Source organism: Loxodonta africana, chromosome 2, assembly GCF_030014295.1.
Source record: "Loxodonta africana isolate mLoxAfr1 chromosome 2, mLoxAfr1.hap2, whole genome shotgun sequence".
In the NCBI taxonomy this organism is placed as follows: domain Eukaryota; kingdom Metazoa; phylum Chordata; class Mammalia; order Proboscidea; family Elephantidae; genus Loxodonta; species Loxodonta africana.
In genome coordinates, this window is record NC_087343.1 from 89,422,514 (window position 1) to 89,444,708 (window position 22,195).

Consider the following 22,195-nt stretch of genomic DNA (forward strand, 5'->3'; position numbering starts at 1 on the left):
GCTTTAAACTTAGAAAAATAGGTATAAATATTAAGGTAACTACAAAGGAGACTAACAATCCTACTCATCAAAATTAAAAAAAAAAAAAAAGAGAGATTCAGCAGGAACAAAATCAACAACCACAAATAAAAGGAAAAGACAATACATGAATGACTCAGCACAAAAAATTAAGTGGGAAAAAGTAACTGTCTACAACATGCAAAAAAAGACATTAAAATGACAGTGTACCTATCCATAATTACACTGAATGGAAATATGCTAAATGCACCAATAAAGAGACAGAGAGTGTCAGAATGGATTAAAAAAAAAAAAAAAGATCCATCTACATGCTGCCTCCAAGAGACACACCTTAGACATGGAGACACAAACAAACTAAAACTCAAAGGATGGAAAAAAATATAGCAAGCAAACAACAATCAAAAAAGAGCAGGAGTGGCAATATTAGTTTCTGACAAAATAAACTTTAAAGTTAAGTCCACCACCACAAAGGATAAGGAAGGACAATATATAATGTTTGAAGGGAGAATATACCAGGAGAATGTAACTATATTAAATATTTATGCACCCAATGACAGGGCTGCAAGATACATAAAACGAACTCTAATAGCATTGAAAAGTGAGATAGCGCCAAAATTATAGTAGGAGACTGCAACACACCACTTTTGGTGAAGGACAGAACATCCAGAAAGAAGCTCAATAAAGACACAGAAGATCTAAATGCCACAATCAACCAACTTGACTTCATAGACATATACAGAACACTCCACCCAACAGCAGCCAAGTATACTTTCTTTTCTAGTGCACATGGAACATTCTCCAGAATAGGCCACATATTAGGTCATAAAGCAAGCCTTAGCAGAATCCAAAACATCAAAATACTACAAAGCATTTTCTCTGACCATAAGGACATAAAAGTAGAAAACAAAACAGAAAAAGCAGGGAAAAGAAATCAAATACTTGGAAACTGAACAATACCCTGCTCAGAAATGACTAGGTTATAGAAGACATGAAGGATAGAATAAAGAAATTCATAGAATCCAATGAGAATGAAAACATTTCCTATCAGAACCTTTGGTACACAGCTAAAGAAGTGATCAGAGGTCAATTTATATCAATAAATGCACATATACAAAAAGAAGGGGCAAAATCAAAGAATTAACCCTACGGCTTAAAAAAATAGAAAGAAAGCAAAAAAAAGAAACCTTCAGGCACCAAAAGAAAGCAAATAATAAAAATTAGAGCAGAATTAAATGAAATAGAAAACAGAAAAACAATTGAAAGAGTTAACTAGACCAAAAGCTGGTTCTTTGAAAAAAATTAACAAAATTAATAAACCATTGGCCAAAATGACAAAAGAAAAACAGGAGAGGATGCAAATAACCCAAATAAGAAGTGAGACAGGTGATATTACAACTGACCCAACTGCAATTAAAAGAATCATATCAGAATACTATGAAAATTGTACTCTAACAAATTTGAAAACCTAGAAGAAATGGATGAATTCCTAGAAACACACTCCCTATCTAAACTAACATAGATAGAGGTAAAAACAACTAAATAAACCCATAAGAAGAGACTGTAAAGGTAATCAAAAAATTCCCAACAAACAAAAAACCCTAGCCTGGATGGCTTGACTGCAGAATTCTATCAAACTTTCAGAGAAGAGTTAACACCACTACTTATAAAGGTATTTCAGAGCATAGAAAAAGATGGAATACTCCCAAACTCATTCTATGAAGCCAGCATATCCCTGATACCCAAACCAGGTAAAGACACCACAAAAAAAGAAAATTACAGACCTATATCCCTCATGAACTAAGATGCAAAAGTTCTCAACAAAATTCTAGCCAATAAAATTCAACAACATATCAAAAAAAAAAAAAAACAATTCACCACGACCAAGTGGGATTCATACCAGGCATGCAGGGATGGTTCAACATTAGAAAAACAATTAATGTAATCCATCATATAAATAAAACAAAAGATAAGAACCACATGATCTTATCAATTGATGCAGAAAAGGCATTTGACAAAGTTCAACACCCGTTCATGACAAAAACTCTCAGCAAAATAGGAAGAGAAGGAAAAAATCTTCAACATAAATAAAGGGCATTTATACAAAGCCAACATCATCCTAAATGGAGACAGTGTGAAAACATTCCCCTTGAGACTGGGAACCAGACAAGGATGCCCTTTATCACCACTCTTATTCAACATTGTGCTGGATGTCCTAGCCAGAGCAATTAGACTAGAAAAAGAAATAAAGGGCAATCAGATCGGTGAGGAAGAAGTAAAAGTATCTCTATTTGCAGATGACATGATCTTATACACAGAAAACCCTAAAGAATCCTCAAGAAAACTACTGAAACTAACAGAAGAGTTCAGCAGAGGATCAGGATACAGGATAAACATACAAAATCAGTTGGATTCCTCCACATCAACAAAAAGAACATTGAAGGGGAAATCAAATCAGTACCATCTATAGTAGCCCCCAAGAAGATAAAATACTTAGGAATAAATCTTGCCAGAGACATAAAAGACCTATACAAAGAAAACTACAAGACACTCATGTAGGAGACCAAAAGAGAGCTACCTATGTGGAAAAACATACTTTGCTCATGGATAGGAAGACTTAACAGTGCAAAAATGTCTATTCTACCAAAATCGATCTATAGATACAATGCAATTCCTATCCAAATTCCAGCATTTTTTAGTGAGATGGAGAAATAAATCACCAACTTCATATGGAATGGAAAGAGGCCCCAGATAAGTAAAGCATTACTGAAAAAGAAGAACAAAGTGGGAGGCCTCACTCTACCTGATTTTAGAACCTATTACACTGCCACAGTAGTCAAAACAGCTTGGTACGGGTACAAAAATAGATACAAAGACCAATGGAATAGAATTGAGATTCCAGACATAAATCCATTCACATATGAGCAGCTGATATTTGACAAAGACCCAAAGTCAGTTAAATGGGGAAAAGACAGTCTCTTTAGCAAATGATGCTGGCATAACTGGATATCCATCTGCAAAAAAAATGAAATAAGACCCATACCTCATACTGTGCACAAAAACTAATTCAAAATGGATCAAAGACCTAAATATAAAATCTAAAATGATCATGGAAGAAAAAATAGAGACAATGCTAGGAGCCCTAATACATGGCATAAACAGTATACAAAACATTACTAATAGTGCAGAAGAGAAACTAGACAACTGGGAGCTCCTAAAAATCAAACACCTATGCTCATCCAGAGACTTCACCAAAAGAGTAAAAAGATTACCTATAGACTGGGAAGAAGTTTTACCTATGACATTTCCAATCAGCCTCTGATCTCTAAAAGCTACACAATGCTGCAAAAGCTCAACTACAAAAAGACAAATAACCCAATTAAAAAATGGGCAAAGGATATGAACAGGCACTTCACTAAAGAAGACATTCAGATGGCTAACAGATACATGAGGAAATGTTCACAATCATTAGCCATTAGAGAAATACAAATCAAAACTACAACAAGATTCCATCTCATTCCAACAAGGCTGGCATTAATCCAAAAAACACAAAATAATAAATGTTGGAGAGGTTGTGGAGAGACTGGAACACTTAGCCACTGCTGCTGGGAATGTAAAATGGTACGATCACTTTGGAAATCGATTTGGCACTTCCCGAAAAAACTAGAAATAGAACTACCATTTGATCCAGCAATCCCACTCCTTAGAATATATCCTAGAGAAATAAGAGCAGTTGCATGAACAGATAAATGCACACCCATGTTCACTGCAGTATTGTTTACAATAGCAAAAAGATGGAAGCAACCAAGGTGCTGATCAACAGATGAATGGATAAATAAGTTATGGTATATTCATACAATGGAATACTACCCATCAATAAAGATCAATGATGACTCCATGAAGCATTTCATAACATGGAGGAATCTGGAAGGCATTATGCTGAGTGAAATTAGTCAGTTGCAAAAGGACAAATATTGTATGAGACCACTATTACAAGAACTCGAAAAATAGTTTAAACAGAGAAGAAAATATTCTTTGATGGTTATGAGAATGGGGAGGTAGGGAGGGAGGGATGGAGGGATAGGGGTTTTCACTAATTAGATAGTAGTTAAGAACTATTTTAGGTGAAGGGAAGACAACACACAATACAGGAAAGGTTAGCACAACTGGACTTAACCAAAAGCAAAGAAGTTTCCTGAATAAACACTGTTTTGAAGGCCAGTGTAGCAGGGACAGGGGTTTGGGGACTATGGTTTTAGGGGGCATCTAAGCCAATTGGGATAATAAAATCTGTTAAGAAAATGTTCTACTTCCCACTTTGGAGAGTGGCGTTTTGGGTCTTAAACGCTACCAAGGGGCCATCTAAGATACATCGACTGGTCTTAACCAACCTGGAACAAAGGAGAATGAACACCAAAACACAATTATGAGCCCAGGAGACAGAAAGGACCACATAAACCAGAGACTACAGTAGCCTGAGAGCAGAAGAACTAGATAGTGCCTGGCTTCAACCGATGACTGTCCTGACAGGGAACACAACAGAGAACCCCTGAGGGAGCAGGAGAGCAGTGGGATGTAGACCTCAAATTCTAGTAAATAGACCAGACTTAATGGTCTGACGGAGACTAGAAGGACCCCAGAGGTCATGGTCCCCAGACCTTCTGTTAGCCCATGACATGAACCATTCCCAAATCCAACTCTTGAGACAGGGATTGGACTGGACTATGGGATAGAAAATGATACTGGTGAGGGGTGATCTTCTTGGATCAAGTAGACATATGACAGTATGTGGGCAGCTCCTGTCTGCAGGATAGATGAGAGGGCAGAGGGGGTCAGAAGCTGGCTTAATGGACATGAAATGAGAGGGTAGAGGGAAGGAGTGTGCTGTCTCATTAGGGGGAGACCAGCTAGGAGTATATAGCAAGGTTTGTATAAATTTTTGTACGAGAGACTGACTTGATTTGTAAACTTTCACTTAAAGCACAATTAAAAAAAAAAAAAAGATGCTAGCTGAGGTAAGCTGTCCTTTTCCTGTCATATTGGAGTTGATTAATGCCAATTTTACGCATTTTAAGCAAAGTGTAGTAATCTGAAATTTGTATTAGACAATGATCTTAAAATCAAAACTCATTGCTCAAGTTCTCCGTTCCAAATTTCTAAAACTGACAGTTATCTGGACAAAAACTAGGTTAGAATTAAATGACTTTTCTTTGTGTCTCTGATTCCTCGCTAAATTTATAGAAGTCAACGTATATTTTGGTGTTTAAAAAATCTTTGTGCTGGCACAAAAAATAAAATATATAAGATGGATTTTTAATATGTTACTATTATATGCAGTGACTGGTCATACCTCAAACATGAAATTTCACAACTATATATGGTCAAAGCCTAAAGAGAAGTGATCATTCTGAGAACTTCACCACATGATGATGAAAAAGGAATCTTTACTCACCCAAGGTAGAAAAGGCCTGGCCATCTGCTGTCCTAAAGATTAAACCAAACCAAAAAAACCAAACCCAGTGCAGTCGAGTCGATTCCGACTCATAGTGACCCTATAGGACAGAGTAGAACTGCCCCATAGTGTTTCCAAGGAGTGCCTGGTGGACTCGAACTGCCGACCCTTTGGTTAGCAGCCGTAGCACTTAACCACTACGCCACGAGGGTTTCCTCCTAAAGATTACAGTCTGGAAAATCATCTAGGGTAGTTCTACTTAGTCATATAGGGTCACTTAAGTCAGAATTGATTCAACACTACACAACTACAACAAAAACAAATATCAAGTGTACTGAAGACAAGGAGTTCTGTTTATTCTTAAGCATATGGTCCCTCTCTTTGTAAAATTCTCATCTCTACCACCCTTCTTCTTTTAGTTTAGGTAATTATTATGTATTTTTCAGATCTCAGCTCAAATGTTACTTCCCAAACCCCCAAATCAGAGAAGGTATCCCTGTCATAGCTCCTTCTTCCTTTCCTCCATGACACTCATTGCATTTTGGAATTAGACATTGTGATGGTTAATGTTATGTGTCCACTTGGCTAGGCTATGGATCTCAGTTGTTTTGTCAAACATTGGTCTAGATGTTGCTGTGAAGTTATTCTGTAGATGTGATTGACATTTACAATTAGTTGACTTTAAGCAAAGAAGGCTACGCTGGATAATGCAGGTGGGCCTAGTACAATCAACTGAATGTCGTAAGAGCAAAACAGGTTTCCTAGAAAAGAAGGACTTCGACCTCAAGACTCTAACATATAAATCCTGCCTGAGTTTCCAGCCTGCCAGGCTTCCCTATGGATTTTGGGCTCAAGATAGCAACATCAACTCTTTCTTTCGTTACAGTCTGTGGGCCTGTCCTATGGATTTTAGACCTTCCGATCCCCACAATCCTGTGAGCCAATCCTTTAAAATCTCTCTCTCTCTACTTATATATATCAAAAAAAAAAAACAAAAACAGAAAACAAATCCAGTGCTGCTGAGTCAATTCCGACTCATAGCGACACTATAGGACAGAGTAGAAGTGCCTCATAGAGTTTCCAAGGAGTGCCTGGAGGATTCAAACTGCCATCCCTTTGGTTAGCAGCTGTAGCACTTAACTACTAAGCCACCAGGGTTTCCCACTTATATGTATAAGTTATATATATGTTAATAGGATATCCTATTGGTTCTGTTTCTCTGGAAAATTCTGACTGATACAGATAATATGTAAACATTGCTTTTCTCTCCCACTCGTTTTTATACTCCACGAAGTAGTAGGTGAATCTATTTTAATTTTCATTGTTGCCTCAGCGTTAGAGGGTGGCTACTGTTTCATTCAATTTGATGCATTTATTAAGTCATTCATGTACATGTTCTAAATACCTAGCACATAATCATGTTAAGAAACAGTAAATATCTGTGGCTAGTTTATTTGATCACATAATTGAATACACTGTTTTATGACAACGAACCTATTTAATTTTCTTATTAAACTTACGTGCACCTTAATTCTCATTTTCATTTCCTTATAAAAGCCTCTTATTTTAAAAACTCAATATCATGTCAAGATCTCTTTATATTTTGCTTTTGTATCTTTATCATCTCTCTCTCTCTCTATATATAAATATATATACATATACATATGTGTATAGTAGTAGAGGAAACTGCGGTGGTGTAGTGATTAAGAGCTATGGCTGCTAACCAAAATGTTGGCAGTTCAAATCCACTATGCGCTCCTTGGAAACTCTGTGGGGCAGTTCTACTCTGTAGCATAGCATCACCATGAGTTGGAACTGACTAGATGGCAACGGGTTTGATTTTTTTGGTTTTATAGGAGTGTAGGAGTCCCTGAGACCTGAAGTGCTTGACTCTAGTAAAATGGATAGTCTGGGTCCAAGTCCAAACTCCATCTTAATGCTTGCTAACTTCTCTAACATTCAGTGACCTTTTGTACAGACTTGAGAGCCTGTAACTAAGAAAAAGTTATCTTTGTAGTTAAGCCAAGGATAAGGGAAGGCTGTTCCTGCAAAAGCCCTGATGCCATTAAGCTTATCAGACATGTCCAGAGCTAACTGCTCTCAAGACATATATTGTTCCCATAGCTATTTTTTTTAACCAACTGTCCTTGGAATAGAGTGCTTTGTAGATATCTTATAACCAGTCTGTACATCCTTATAGCTGCATATTTCTGCAATTATCCTGTATAACCAATCCAGATAACCCACGCATGTACTCTACACCAATCTCCTTTAGTTCCCCATCTCCAGATATCCCACTTCCAACTACCTTACCTCACAAAGCACCAATCATAAATTTTGCACTGTTAGTTCATGATTCTACCATATAACTATGCCCTTTTCCCCTCTGCTTCTTGGGAACATTGTTTTCACTCTGTGAGATCAGATGTTCCTCTGGTCTGGACTGCTTTTGAACTTTCAATAAATATCTTTGCTTTTACTTTAACAGAGTGAACAGTCACTACTCTTTGACTATATATATAATCTTTAACCACATATATAGGGTAAGTAAATACTGGAATTATTCATCCCGCTCTTAGTTCCTGTTTGTCATTCACTAAAAAGCTTGAGCAGATAATGTTGACAGCTTATAATAATTGAAATAAAAAAATCAAATTAGGATTTGGGTTGGGAAGTATATCATGATGTCACATTTTTCAAGAATCACAGCAACTCTTATCTTCTAGCTTGATTTTTGTTACATTAGTATTATTTATTTGGTAAAAATTATACAAATGCCACAGGACTTCGTAAATCTATATATCTGTAAAATATGGTGTGTAGAGCAATATAGATGACTGCTTCATAAGTTGTTCTCTAGTACATAGGGTCACTATGAGTTGACGGCAACAGGTTTTTGGTTTTGAACTAAGGATAGGTGAGTTGTTTAAGTATATAAAATTTCAAACTGCACAAAATTATTGCAAAAATAAAGGTGAGATACACTGGTATTGGCTTTTCCAATAATTCAGAAATCCGTGTGTCTATATATTTATGTATATGTTTGTTTATAGCATTTATTTACCTACGTATTTTACTAAGTACTTACATATGCTGTTAATTTTAATCTGCCCCAAAATATGAAGTAAATGGCATTATTAATTCTATTTACAGATGAGGATTCTGAAACCCAGAAAAGGCAACTGGTTTGTCCAGGATGTAAATATGAAAAGATAAATTTAGGGGTAAAGCCCACTCATGTTTGAGTATTTGTTTGACTTTCCTCTTACTCTGCTGTCACTCCTTAAGAGTTTTTAGTGGGTACAGAGCAATAAACAGTGTTCCTTTTACCCCACCAGGGGCAGGATCATGTTGTGGTTAGGAGGGCAGGCCCTGCAGTTGGAATGTCTGGGATTAAGACCAGGCTCTGCAGTTGACTAGTCATGTGAACCTAAGCAAATTACTAAATCGCTCAGCAACTCAGTTTCCTCTGTAAAATGGAACCAGTGATACACAGTACCTATTACAAAGATTGTTGAGATCAATAAATTAATACTTAAAGTACTTAGGTAGTCCTTGGCACGTGATAGTTTAAAAATGTAAGTTATAATCAAATTATCCTATAACAATTAGTTGGTGACAAGATATTAAGACATAGCTGAATAATAAAAAATAAGGTGTGTTTGTAGTTAATTACAAATGCTTCTTTACAAAAGCAATAATCGAGTATGGAGCCCATAAAAATGCATAATGCATCATTTATTTATTTATAAGTTGCTTTATCAATTTTCACTGTACTTATACAAATGTACATTCTATTATCAAAAGAAAGTGTATATACATATAAACACACACATTCATATACACATACTATATATAGTATGGAAACCCGGGTGGCATAGTGGTTAAGAGCTATGGCTGCTAACCAGAAGGTCAATAATTCGAATCTACCAGGCACTTCTTGGAAACTGCATAGGGTCGCTATGAATCAGAATCGACTCAACAGCAACAGTTTTTTTTTTTAAATATATATATTTGGTTGGGTTATATAGTACATACGTGTACATGTGAGTATGAGCGTGTATGTGTATTTATAAATACTGGTGCATATATAATAAAACCTTAAAGAGTTACAGTTGGTCAGAAGTTAAGACAATGACATATTAATTTACAGTTTTCAAATTATATTCACATTTATCATTTTTTTATCATTATAACATTAAAGACAGAATTCTTTAAATGAAGGGCTAAAGAATTATCTAGATTATTTTTTTTAAAAAAACTTGGAAAATTTTGACTTCTGGAAACACCAATTTTCCTCATTTGAAAATTTTAGTTTTTGGTTTTCATAAAACCCTCTGAAATCATCCTAGTCTTAACTCTTCTGGCATAGTAGTGTGGGAATGTTGCATGATAAGAGCCCCCTTGAGAACTATCTTAATTTCCAGAAGTAGCGTCAGCAATGAAAATGAACTTCAGCACCGTTCCTGAAATTCAATCATGTCCCATTTAAGCACCCAGGGGGGAATGTAGATGGCTATCGTGGGCCACACAGCCCAGTAAACGAAAACGATCCTAGTTATTTTCAGATTAGTAAACTAAAGTGCTATCAATTTCCGTTGCACTAACTCTAGTTTAAATGCCACGTTCTGTTAAACATACATGGCAAAGCTTATCTGTTCTTATGAGAATAAGTTTCTCATTCCAGCTCATCATCATTTTCCTTTCAAACTGTTTATGAAAATGGTTGTCTGAACACCTGAGTTTATATCATTTAACAGCAACAAGGGGATCTAAATTAGGACTTTAACTAGAAGAATTGCTGTCATGAATACTATGGGAAGAAATAAAAGATTTTCACATATCAAAAGTAACTTCAATTAATAATCAAATGTAATTAAATCTCCTATAGTAAGTGAAAAATGAAACAAAAATAACTGGTAGTCTGCCAAAATAAATGATACACTGTATGAATCATATCTGGAAATCTAAACTAAAATGATTTAAATTAGAGGTATTATTGCCTTCACCTACTTACAGGCATAATTAATAAATGTTTACTGAAAAAGTATAGGCAGATTATTTGCAAATTTTTAAAAAGGCTTGTAATTAACTTTTGAAATAATTATATTATTAGTGGAAATGTTTAATGGGTGGTTAATTTGCATAATAATAATTATTAACACACAATTAAGCATCATGCCATAATAGATAGGGTTAGATATAAATTCTTATTCCTTATAAGTAAAAGTTCTTAATAACTATATTAATTCAAGGGACATATTATATAATTCACATAGATATTTTTATAATATTTATTAAACCAATATCTTATCATAAAAATTTTGCTTTTAATTATTTAACCTAAACGTGAATGAATATATTAAAGTTTTTAAAATGTGATATATCCTTAATATTCAAAATATTTCATTTTATCATACTGGCAAAGATAGGCGTAGTATATTGTTTGAAATCAAAAGTCGGATAAAACCAAGGAAAAGGCAGAGAAAGGTCAAGATCTGAACAGAAAATGCTTTTTGATGGAAAGGAGAACAATACCAATATCAATCTGTCTACACCATGAAAAATATTACATCGAAAATTACCAGTTTTGTTTTTTTAAGGCTCATTAGTGGTAGCAGTTGGTCAGATCACAGCATTAGTACACATTTGTTGATTTCTTTAAAATGGATAAGAAATAAAAAAGTAATATAAGCTAAATCATCAAGTGCTCACATGCACCAGTGGTCTAAAAAGATAAATAGGGTCTCTATTTACCTCTCTTAATTCATTTATATAACTTCATTGAAATGTAAAGTCATAACGGTTTTATCTAGTGAAAGAAAAATAATTCAAGTGGCAAACAGCATTCACTGAGTGTTCACTAATATGCTAAATTCCGTCTTATTATAGTGGCAAAGGAAATTGCAGAATACAGCTTAAAAATTGTAAGTCAGGTGAAACTAATTAGATACTAGGTCAAGACACTGGGACAAATAAAATATCACCCTTACACTTATGGGACTTGGGGTGCTACGTTCATTCATTCACTAGGCAAGCCTTTATTGAGCGCCTACTGTGTGCCAGCCCTGTTGTAGCAATTGTCAATGAACAATATATAAAAATAAGACAATTTATAAAAGTAAAAATATATGTTAACAGTTAATGTTAAGGAGAAAAAATAAAGCAGAAAGGGGGTGTGTATGTGTTTCAGTATGCAGATGTAGGGGAGTAGCTAGAGGGGCCAGGAAAGGTTTTATTGAGAAGATGTAATGACCTGAAGAAAGTATGGGAATCTGCCATAAAAAGAGAATATTAAAGAAAGAGGGAAATGGGAAAGGACACACTGTAGGGCAACGGCGTCCCAGGTGTCTGCAGAAGTAGCCAGGAAGTCAGCACGGCTGGCACTGGCATAGTGCCTAAGAAGGGAGAGTTATGGGAGATGAGCTCAGGGAGTTAGAGAGCAGTGCCTGGACTCAGGCGTGTCCTTCACAGCCTTAGGAAACCAGAAGGATTGTGGCTTTCACTCTGTGCAAGCTAAGAAGCCAGTGGAAACTTTCGAGCTGTGAGGTGATGCAGTCTGACTTATGTTTTTACAGGATCACTCTGGCAGCTGAGCTGAGAATAGGCAGAACGGAGCGTACGTAAAAACAGGGAAGAACCTTCCTTAAACACAATTGTAAAGTAAGTACGTTTTTGCCTTTGAGAATCTCTTTTTGTCATCTCCTTTTTACTTTATAGCTTTTGCCCCATGAATAAGGACACATTCCCCTTGGAGTGTTTGTGCACTAATGTGTTTGCTGGCACAGTGCATGTGTATGTGTGTGTATGTGCATGTGTGCATGTGAGCGTGTGCTGTGTACATCAAACCTTCTTATGGAGCCTTATGTTTAGCATGGAGCCCCCATTTAAGAGCTCTCAACTTTTGTGCTCCCCTCTCCTTTGTCTTTTCACAATGTTCTGTTCGCCAGCTAGCCTCTACTCCTCTCCACCAGTTCATACATTTCTCTTTTTATCGATATTTCCCTTTGTTTCTGCAGTTCATCTTCCACTTTTCTCTGGTGCAATGAGAGGGAGGAGAGACACAAGGCGGGAGAGACACACAGCAGAAGATGCATGATCAGAAAGTCTTCGTTCTTCACAAATTTAGTGCTCTGTCACTAAATGTTCGCTATTAAAATACAATGATTTCTTTTTCAAACTGTAAGGGTAATGTGTGTCTACACTGGAAAACTTGGACAATACAGAAAGCATAAAGATGAAGACACAAACCAGCTATAATATGATAAATATTAAATTATTCAATTCCTTTGGGGGAAGGTTCTGTTCAAGTTCTTGCTTCTGTTATGCTTAGTTTTGTTGAATTAAAAGGTATAATAAATTAAGGGCAATTAATATCTGACTTCTATGCTTATTGTAAATATTTCCCAAGTTTATTGCTTACCTTTCATCTACTATTTTTGTACAGATATTTCATCTACACCTACTACTTACTTATTGACTATCTTGTTATTCAACATTTTGCATTTACAGCAATAGTAAAAAAATCTGACTATTTTGAGCATTGAGGACGTATATCTGGCAGTAACAAACGTAGAGGTGTGAGGCGAGAGTAACGCTGGTTGTGATGGTCAAGACTATGTGCCAACTTGGCTGGGCCATGATTCTCAGTGGTTTGGAGTTATACAATGATGTAATTTGGCAGTTGTAATTTGTAATTGTAATTTGGCAGTTCTTTGGAATCTAATCATGTCAACAAATGAGGAGTGGTTGTACTTATTTTTGTCAATTCTATTTCTTTGTAGTATCATCTATTACCATTTTTTATTTGGGGGGATATTGAGAATGGATTCATGTTAAAATATATCAAGAATAAAAAATTCCACTAAAACTGACAGAATATGTGTTGAACTTCATTAATTCTTCCATAGAAATAAGAAAGATGTGGAATAAGTGAAGCAAATATGAGTAGAGAAGCCCGAGACTAATTTGGAGTTAAGATAATTTGGGTTAGAACACAAGGATAGGGCATTGCAATATAGGGTGTCCTCTGACTTCATCCAGTAGTTAGTCACTTTCACTCCCCCTTTCTTCTGTCTTAAGTATCTGCTAACTACACCTGCCATTACTCGAGTGAAAGCCAGCTCAATGGTACCTTTTTGGGACATGATACAAATCCCAGAGGAGAGTTTATTTATCTTGCCTCACTCAAGTGAAAGCCATGGTGATTGTCTATGGGATGTCAACTCCCAGGGTAACTAACTTCAATCAAATTAGAGCTGGGACCACCTGTAACCTTCAGATACTACTGTATTTCCCTGTAGCTGAGCAAAACTAAATTGGCAATGGGTAGAATGCATGTTCTTGTTCTCGATTTTCTAAAAATTCTAAGAGACCACTGAAAAGTATATACAGCAAAAACCGTATCACAAGAAACCTTGACAACAGGAAGAAAAACATCCTTAATTTATTACAAACCCTTACAATTCTATTAAAAAAAAATAGAAACAGTTTGTAGCGTGCACTCTAAGTGACACTTTTTTACCTCTTTGTGAGGGCATAGAGACAAAGAGAGAAAATGCTAGAATGTAAGAGCAAGTGACAGGTTAAGGGAGGCAGAGGTGCAAATAGGGGGTCCTAGCCACCTTGCTATCACATTTATGTTCAAGGAGAAGTTTGAGTTTAAAGTACATATATGTATGTATGTATAAAACATATTATATAAATATATACATATTCTATATCTATACATCTTGTCTATCTGTTTATATTTCTACCTATTTCTCTTGTCTCTCTATGTTAGTAAACCAAGTCAGTGAAGAAAAAAAAAGCATATTAAACAATATCAAAAACTGAAAGGAATACACACACTAGGCACAAGTTGATAATAATTAAGATCTATTTCAAAAGGTCTTTCCATAATCAACCAGGCTTCTTTCTTTTCAAGGGGTTTTTTAAATTTGGTGACCTCAACAAAAGTCTGTGATGGGAGGATGGGTATGCTTCAGTCATTGGTTTCAATATTTAAACTTACCTCGTACAGACCTCCTTTGATTTTTGGCATATATGCATCCAACTGACTGTCCTATTGCTCTACGGTCAGCATAGGTCATTTATGTATGGCCTTAGTCTCTGTCTCATGAGCCCCTGTTATCCCCATTCTACAACTCTGACCTCTGCCCCAATTTCTTCATGCCTCATACCTCCACATCCTCAGTCTCCTCTCTCAGGATGGCCAAGACCTCAGACACTATTTTTTCTTAAGTTAATTTGGCAAGGTAGGGCTTGCTCATATCAGAGTGACACTCATCCTTACGTAGGGTTCCCATGGCATGTCCCCTGCACAGTAGTTTTTTAGGATAATGGGTAGGTCTCATCTTCCAATTGCTCCCCTGGACAGGGTTCCTTTGGGATAGAGGGGGGCATTATTGTTTCTAGAAGATACCCTTATCCAGGCATGGATTTAAGCTGCCACTGTGGCTGTAGCAGGTGGGCCAGGCAACAGCTGAACCTGAGGCTGAGTTAACTTAGTAGGTGGTCAGTTAAGTGCTTCATGAGAAGGCTGCTCATTTAGTTAGTTGGTTGGCTATTTGTTGATTTGGTTGTCTGGTCCACCTGCTTGCTCAATCAGCCATTCTTTCTGTTCATCCATGGCCTGGAGCTTCCTCCATTAACTTACATCTGATGTTCATCTTCAATCATTTTTAAGCTTAGGAAGTATTTATTCCTAAAACTATGAATTCCATTATTTTAAAGAAAATTTTCAGAACTAGAGAGTGATTAGCATCTCATATTTAAGTCATCGTTTTGATTATACACACAACTCAAACACATGCTTCAAAAATGGTCCCTGTTTTATTTTATACATCACCACATTTGAAAGGGAAAGAAGAGAGGGAAAGTGAGAAATAAAATTTTGATGACTGAAGAGGAAGGTGTATGTTCATATTATCTTGTTCATTTTTGACTGAAGAGGCATCTTGATTTAGAGGAAAATACACCGAGCTGGGGGTCAGAAGGTCTGCATTCTTTCTAGGCTTGCTTCTGTCCCTAGCTATGAGATCTTGGGAAAACCATGCACATACGTGTCTCAGTTTCTGCACCTGAATTCACACCCGCAACTGCAGCTGAATTTGCATAGTACTGCTGTGATGCTCAATTAGTATAACCGTACTGCAAATCTCTAGACTATTGTTAAACCAAAACCAAACCCCAGTGCTGTCGAGTCAATTCCGACTCATAGCGACCCTGTAGGACAGAGTAGAACTGCCCCATAAGTTTCCAAGGAGCACCTGGCGGATTCGAACCGCTGACCCGACCCTTTGGTTAGCAGCCATAACACTTAACCATTACACCACCAGGGTTTCCTACATTTCTAAAAGTACCCCCAAATTATAAACCTCTATCATTATTGTTATTAACATGTGTTTGGGCCTGATCCCACTAACTCTACTCCTGCCACTATCTTTTTCTCATTTGTTTTTTTGTCTGTATTTGTTTGTTTTGTTTTTGTTTTTTAGGGAGGGGTGTGCTTTTTATCTTCATTGTAAATACCTCAGGCAAGTTTTCCTCTTGCTAGAGCCATCATCTCAAGACCCTACTGTCTTAGGCTTCCAAGAAGTTAAATAAATAATGTGAAAAACTCTTGCTAATGTGCGGGCTGTGTAAACATGCACCTCCTTTTACTCCACCTTTTATTTGTGATAAAGAATATTTGGTTAGAGTGACCTGAATTTCTTGTCAGAAACAGAATAAGTACTGGCACCCTGGCAGTAGAAATTTAAGTCATACATATATTCACAAGCCAAAATAGGATTTATGAGAGAGGTAGGTTAGGGTCTATGAGGAATGTTACTACTCCTTTCAGATCACCACATGTTGATGACTACACCTAGTCAGGTAGTTCACTAAGTGAGACAGATCCTGGCAAGTATGTGTACATCAATAACATGAACAACAAATCTGAAATGTGCTATTTCAATAATTTATGAACCCTGGAAGCAAATGCTGTTAACTTGACTGACTCCATAATGAATGAAGGCCATATGAATAAAATAGTATGTATTTAAGTACTTACTATATTGACAATTTCTTCCCATAAATTCACCCGGGCATTCACAGGAATAGTTAGCAACGAGATCTGTACATATTCCACCATTTTTGCAAGGCTGAGCTTCACATTCATTTATGTCTGAGGAAAACAGAACAGAGGAAGAGAATTCTTAGTGAAATAACTGATTAGATATTATAGCATTTTAGGCAATTTAATTTAAAGAAGGTCTAAGAAATGCTATTATTGGGTGTGTGTGTACTAAGTCAATAATACAGGTGCTAGTTAATACCAAAACTTGTTAACAATAAAATTAAAATCAAATTCAGATGAAAGACCAACAAAACCAAACCACTCTTCAATTCTGAAAATAAATATGAGTGGTTTGGGAAAATATTTAGTGTATCCATAGAATTAAATCAAACAAATTAACTCTGACAGAGAGAGGACTTGCTATCACTTACAAGATCTACAATCTCCCCTGCAGCAACAACTGCCAATTAACTCTGTCTCATTTCATCTTAATTCATTAACATTCTAACTGACAGAGATGTTTCAGTTTCTAAATAGTTCGCCTTTGATGAATGCTATGAGAAGCAAATTAGAGTTAATAGCTACAGCTCGTTACATGCAAAGTGTAATAAATGTTAATGATGATCACTTCCTAATCTCATTCAAGTGTTTCTAAAGTTAGGATGACTAAAGGGGCTTACCTTTGATATTACTATACCTGATGCAAAATCATATGAAATATAAAGCATTCAGAAAATTATTTTAATTTTCATGCGAATTTTGGACAACACAGAGAATGAAAACAATTTTGAACAATAAATAAATAACCAAAAAATCAAACCAACTCATAGCAACACTATAGGACAGAGTAGAACTGGTCCATAAGGTTTCCAAGGAGAGGCTGGCGGATGCAAACTGCTGACCTTTTGGTTAGCAGCCGAATTCTTAAACACTGAGTCACCACAGGTCCAATAACCAAATAAATAATGGCCAATTCAGTCAACCACCAGCCATCTGTCAATTGTTGTACTGTGGTGGCTTGTGTTGGAAACCCTCGTGGCGTAATGGTTAAGTGCTATGGCTGCTAACCAAAAGGTCAGCAGTTCGAATTTGCCAGGCGCTCCTTGGAAACTCTACGGGGAAGTTCTACTCTGTCCTATAGGGTCGCTATGAGTCAGAATCAACTTGACAGCAGTGGGTTTTTTTGTTGTTGTTGTTGTTGTTTGTTTGGTGGCTTGTGTTTTGCTATGATGCTGGGAGCTATGCCATCAGGTATTTCAAATACCAGCAGGGGCACCTGTGTTAAACAGGTTTAAGCAGATCTTCTAAACTATGATGAAGTAGGAAGAAAGGACTGGCAATCTACTTCTGAAAATTAGCTAATGAAAACCCTATGGATCACAACTGAACATTGTCAGATATAGTGCTAGAAGATGAGACCCTAATTTGGAAGGTACTCAAAATATACAGTAGCCACAACAATGGACTCGAGCATAGCAACCATTGTGAACATGGCCCAGAACAAGGCAACACTTTGTTCTGTTGTACATGGGGTAATCCTCAGTCAGAGCTGATTGGACAGCAACTAATAACAACAATTCAATGAAATATCAACAAGCAATATTTACACACCATATTCTCTGAGCACAGCGAGACAGAATAGGTTCTCTGGGTATTCTCAGAGTATTTGGAAAGCACACATTATTCCCTATCTTTTTGTCATCCTAACATCTACTCAAATTCAAGACCTTCTCTGCTCTTACTCCTAAAATTCTCCTTTTTTAACTTCTCACAGGCCTAAATGGCATTAGTTAAGAACTGTCAGTTCACATGATGTGCCCTTTCACCTAGTCAGACTGAGAGTTTCACAAATACAGTACTAGTACCGCACTGTTCTTTTTCTCTCTTGTAACATGCCACACTGTATCTGGAAGAATGCTAGTGCCCAATAAATATTTCTGGATAAACCTTCTACTAAGAGCATCCACCATGAGTCTGTCAGTTTTGTCATACTGTGGTGGTTTGCATGTTGCTGTGATACTGGAAGTTTTGCTGTCGAAATTTCAAATATTTCAAAATATTTTGAATATTTCAAAATTTCAAAAATGGTTGAAGCAATACATTGACAGAAAACTGCCAAAAACTTAAGCCAGATTCAGAAGAGGACATGGAATAAGGGACATCATTGCTGATGTTAGATGGATCATGGCTGAAAGCAGAGAATACCAGAAAGATGTTTACCTGTGTGTTATTGACTACACAAAGGCATTTGACTGTATAGATCATAACAACTTATGGATAATATTGCAAAGAATGGGAATTCCAGAACACATAATTGTGCTCATCAGGAACCTGTACATAGACCAAGAGGCAGTTGTTGGAACAAAGCAAAGGGATACTGCATAGTTTAAAATCAAGAAAGGTGTGCATCAGGGTTGTATCCTTTCACCATACCTATTCAATCTGTATTCTGAGCAAATATTTCAAGAAGTTGGACTATATGAAGAAAAATGCTGCATCAGATTGGAGGAAGGCTCATTTAACAACCTGCATTATGCAGATGACACAACCTTGCTTGCGAAAGTCAAGAGGACTTGAAGAACTTACTGATGAAGAACAAAGTCCACAGCCTTCTGTATAGATTACATCTCAACATAAAGAAAACAAGAATCCTCACAACTGGAGCAATGAGCAACGTAATGATAAATGGAGAAAACATTGAAGTTATCTAGAATTTCATTTTACCTGGATCCACAGTCAATACCCATGAAGCAGCAGTCAAGAAATGACACACTGCTTTGGGCAAATCTGATGCAAAAGATTTCTTTAAAGTGTTAAAAAGCAAAGATGTTACTTTAAAGACTAAGATGCTCCTGACCCAAACCAAGGTGTTTTCAACTGCCTTATATGCATGTAAAATCTGGACAATGAATAAGGAAGACCGAAGAAGAATTGACGCCTTTGAATTATGGTGTTGGTGAAGAATATTGAATATATCACGGACTGCCAGAAGAATAAACAAATCTGTCTTGGAAGAAGAACAGCCAGAATTCTCGATAGAAGCAGGTATGGTGAGACTTTGTCTCACTTAACTTTGAACATGTTACAGGAGGGACCAGTCCCTGGAAAAGGACATCATGGTTGGTAAAGTAGATAGAGAAAAAGAGGAACACTCTCAATGAGATGGATTAACACAGTGGCTGCAACAATTGGCTCAAGCATAACAATGATTGTGAGGATGGTGCAGGACCAGGCAGTGTTTCGTTTGGTTGTACATAGGGTCACTTTGAGTCAGAACTGACTTAATAGCAGTTAACAACAACAAATGAGTATAAATAGTGTTGTGCACAATTTCAAAAAGACATTTCATTTGGGATTTATAACAGATCTTCTCATCCACTACAACATGTCAAAAGGTATTCCTGAAATCCTGGGTTATCACTGCTTAAAGCAATACCATCATTAACTTACCCTCTAAAGTGCAAACAAGAAAAAAAAAAAAAAAAAGCTAGGAAACTCTCTATTTTGCCCTTTCTTTCACCTTCTTTTTTTTTTAAATAGCATCCTCTCCTGAAAGTAGAGTTGATATTCTCTCATTCTAAATACACTGTAAAAAATATGGACTCAATTTCCTTATGCAGGTAATGACTTTCTTTGTAAAGGTGGTTCTTTCTAGTATATGATCAACTGCCACAGGCTGAAAGTAGGGACAATTCATGACTGTGTTCAGAAAAAAAACTAAATAACTTGAGTATTTTTTATTTTAAATAATAAGATAAAATCAGAATCTGATAATCTCTAAAATCAGCTGTGAATTGCAAAATACGATAGATTCCCAAAGCTTTAACAAGGAGAAGGAAGGCAGGAAGGAAGGAAAGAAGGAAGGAAGGGAGGAAGAATGGAGAAAGAAACAGCATAAGTCATTATTTTCTTATCAAGTAAAATATTTAACTCTTTTTAGTCATCAAAATTTCATTTATGCTTTATTCATATTGGACTAACATACAAAATATTTTTATTACAATTTAAAATTGGCATGCAAATCATCTTGCTATATATTTTGTTGCTGCCTCAGTGCAAGGCAATGGCAATGTGTGAATAGAATGCAATTTGTGTAAATCAGGGCTTTGAACTGGTTCATTCCAGTTCAACCCCCTGCTGATAATTTGCATTTCCACCCCAGATATACAGAATCAGAATCTACATTTTAACATTTAATATATATACAAGAAGCACCTGGGGATCTATAAGAATCACTGGGGATCTTGCTAAAATGTAGACACTGATTCATTACATCTGGGCTGGAAATGCTAACTCTGAACAGGGGGTCGAACTGGAATGAACCGACTGGAAGCCCTGGTGTAAATAAGTTCCTTTGGCTACTTTGGAACATGTTTAATATGTCTTTCCCCTGTATCATATCTGTTAAAAATTTGTCTTAGATGAAAGCATGTCAATGGCCGATAAGTTAAATTGTCATGTCTTAGAAAATGCATTGTTATTTTGTAAAGTTAGATACAGAAAGTTATTTTCTTATATTTAAAGAGAAGAAAGTAAGTACTGATGTCTTTAGAAGATGATGTAAGGGAAATACAAGTTGATCTTACTCTTGAAGGAAAGGTAGGATTAACAAGCACAGGAAGGAGATGTTGGTGTTTTTCCACACAGAAGACCAGAATGAATCACAACTTTGAAGAGGAATGCTCTTGGCATGATTTATATTCAGGTACAGAAGTAGTCAAGTTTGTCTGGAGCAGAGGGTTTTTAAAGGGAAGTGCTGGAATCCAAGTCCAAGGATATAGTGACCAGATCATGATGAACCTTTAGAAGCAGCTGAGGGAACCAGTTTTTATTCTTTGGCACGGAAGACTTGGAGCAGGATAGGAAAGTATCCTTTACACCCTGGTACTTTAGAAAGACCTTATTGTAGTTGTTACCTGCTGTCAAGTCGGCTCCCGGTAAAGTCATGTTTGGGAAAGTCTTAAAAAATCAATAAAAGAAGGCAGACTAGAGACTCACACAAATTTGATGCTAAAAGGTACAATATACGTATTTAATTCTCAGGTAAGAGGCTCTATGCATTTTCTTATTTTAAGCCTGAAATATAAATAAAGCCAAGTCCAGCTCTTGCTGCTTTGAAATGTTAATAGAGGGAAGTTTTCATAGTCAGCAATGAGAGAACAATCAAGAGTCATTATATACACTACTCATGATATGCAGGCACTTTTCATCTTTGCCTCATTAAATCTTCCAAATTTTAACACAATAAAAAGCATTTATAGGATGTGAATATGAATCTGAGACAAACCAACCTTCAAACCTTCCTGATATTTGTTCATTAGGTCAGGCAATCATCACCAAAGCAAGTTATAATTAAGAACATCTGATTGTGGAAAAAAAACAGCAGTTAACACCTTTACCCAGAGGTTAAAATTAGGTGGAATGAATTGGAATTGCATTTGCTCAGGTGAAAATGCTTTTTACAGTCATACTCAGTTTGTGATAAAGAATGACCTTTTCATGGTTTACAAGTGCATTTTTCATTTTTTAACTCAAAAAACTACCATAATCTAAATTCATAAAAATGTTTAAAAAATTTAATGACACCATGTTCTTCAATATAGTGAATTTAAACATATTGATTAGAAAAATTAATAAAACATTTCTGCCTATGTGCATATATAGCA

The 22,195-nt window shown here is 36.2% G+C and overlaps 1 protein-coding gene across 1 annotated transcript in view; it reads right to left on the reverse strand.

Annotated features, from left to right (window-relative positions):
* EDIL3 (EGF like repeats and discoidin domains 3) overlaps nucleotides 1-22,195 on the reverse strand; it is a 524,672-nt gene that overhangs the window by 223,069 nt on the left and 279,408 nt on the right. Inside the window, exon 5 of the mRNA XM_010588258.2 lies at nucleotides 16,524-16,637. Coding sequence (XP_010586560.1) covers nucleotides 16,524-16,637 — 114 coding nt within the window. The remainder of the gene's footprint in view (nucleotides 1-16,523; nucleotides 16,638-22,195) is intronic.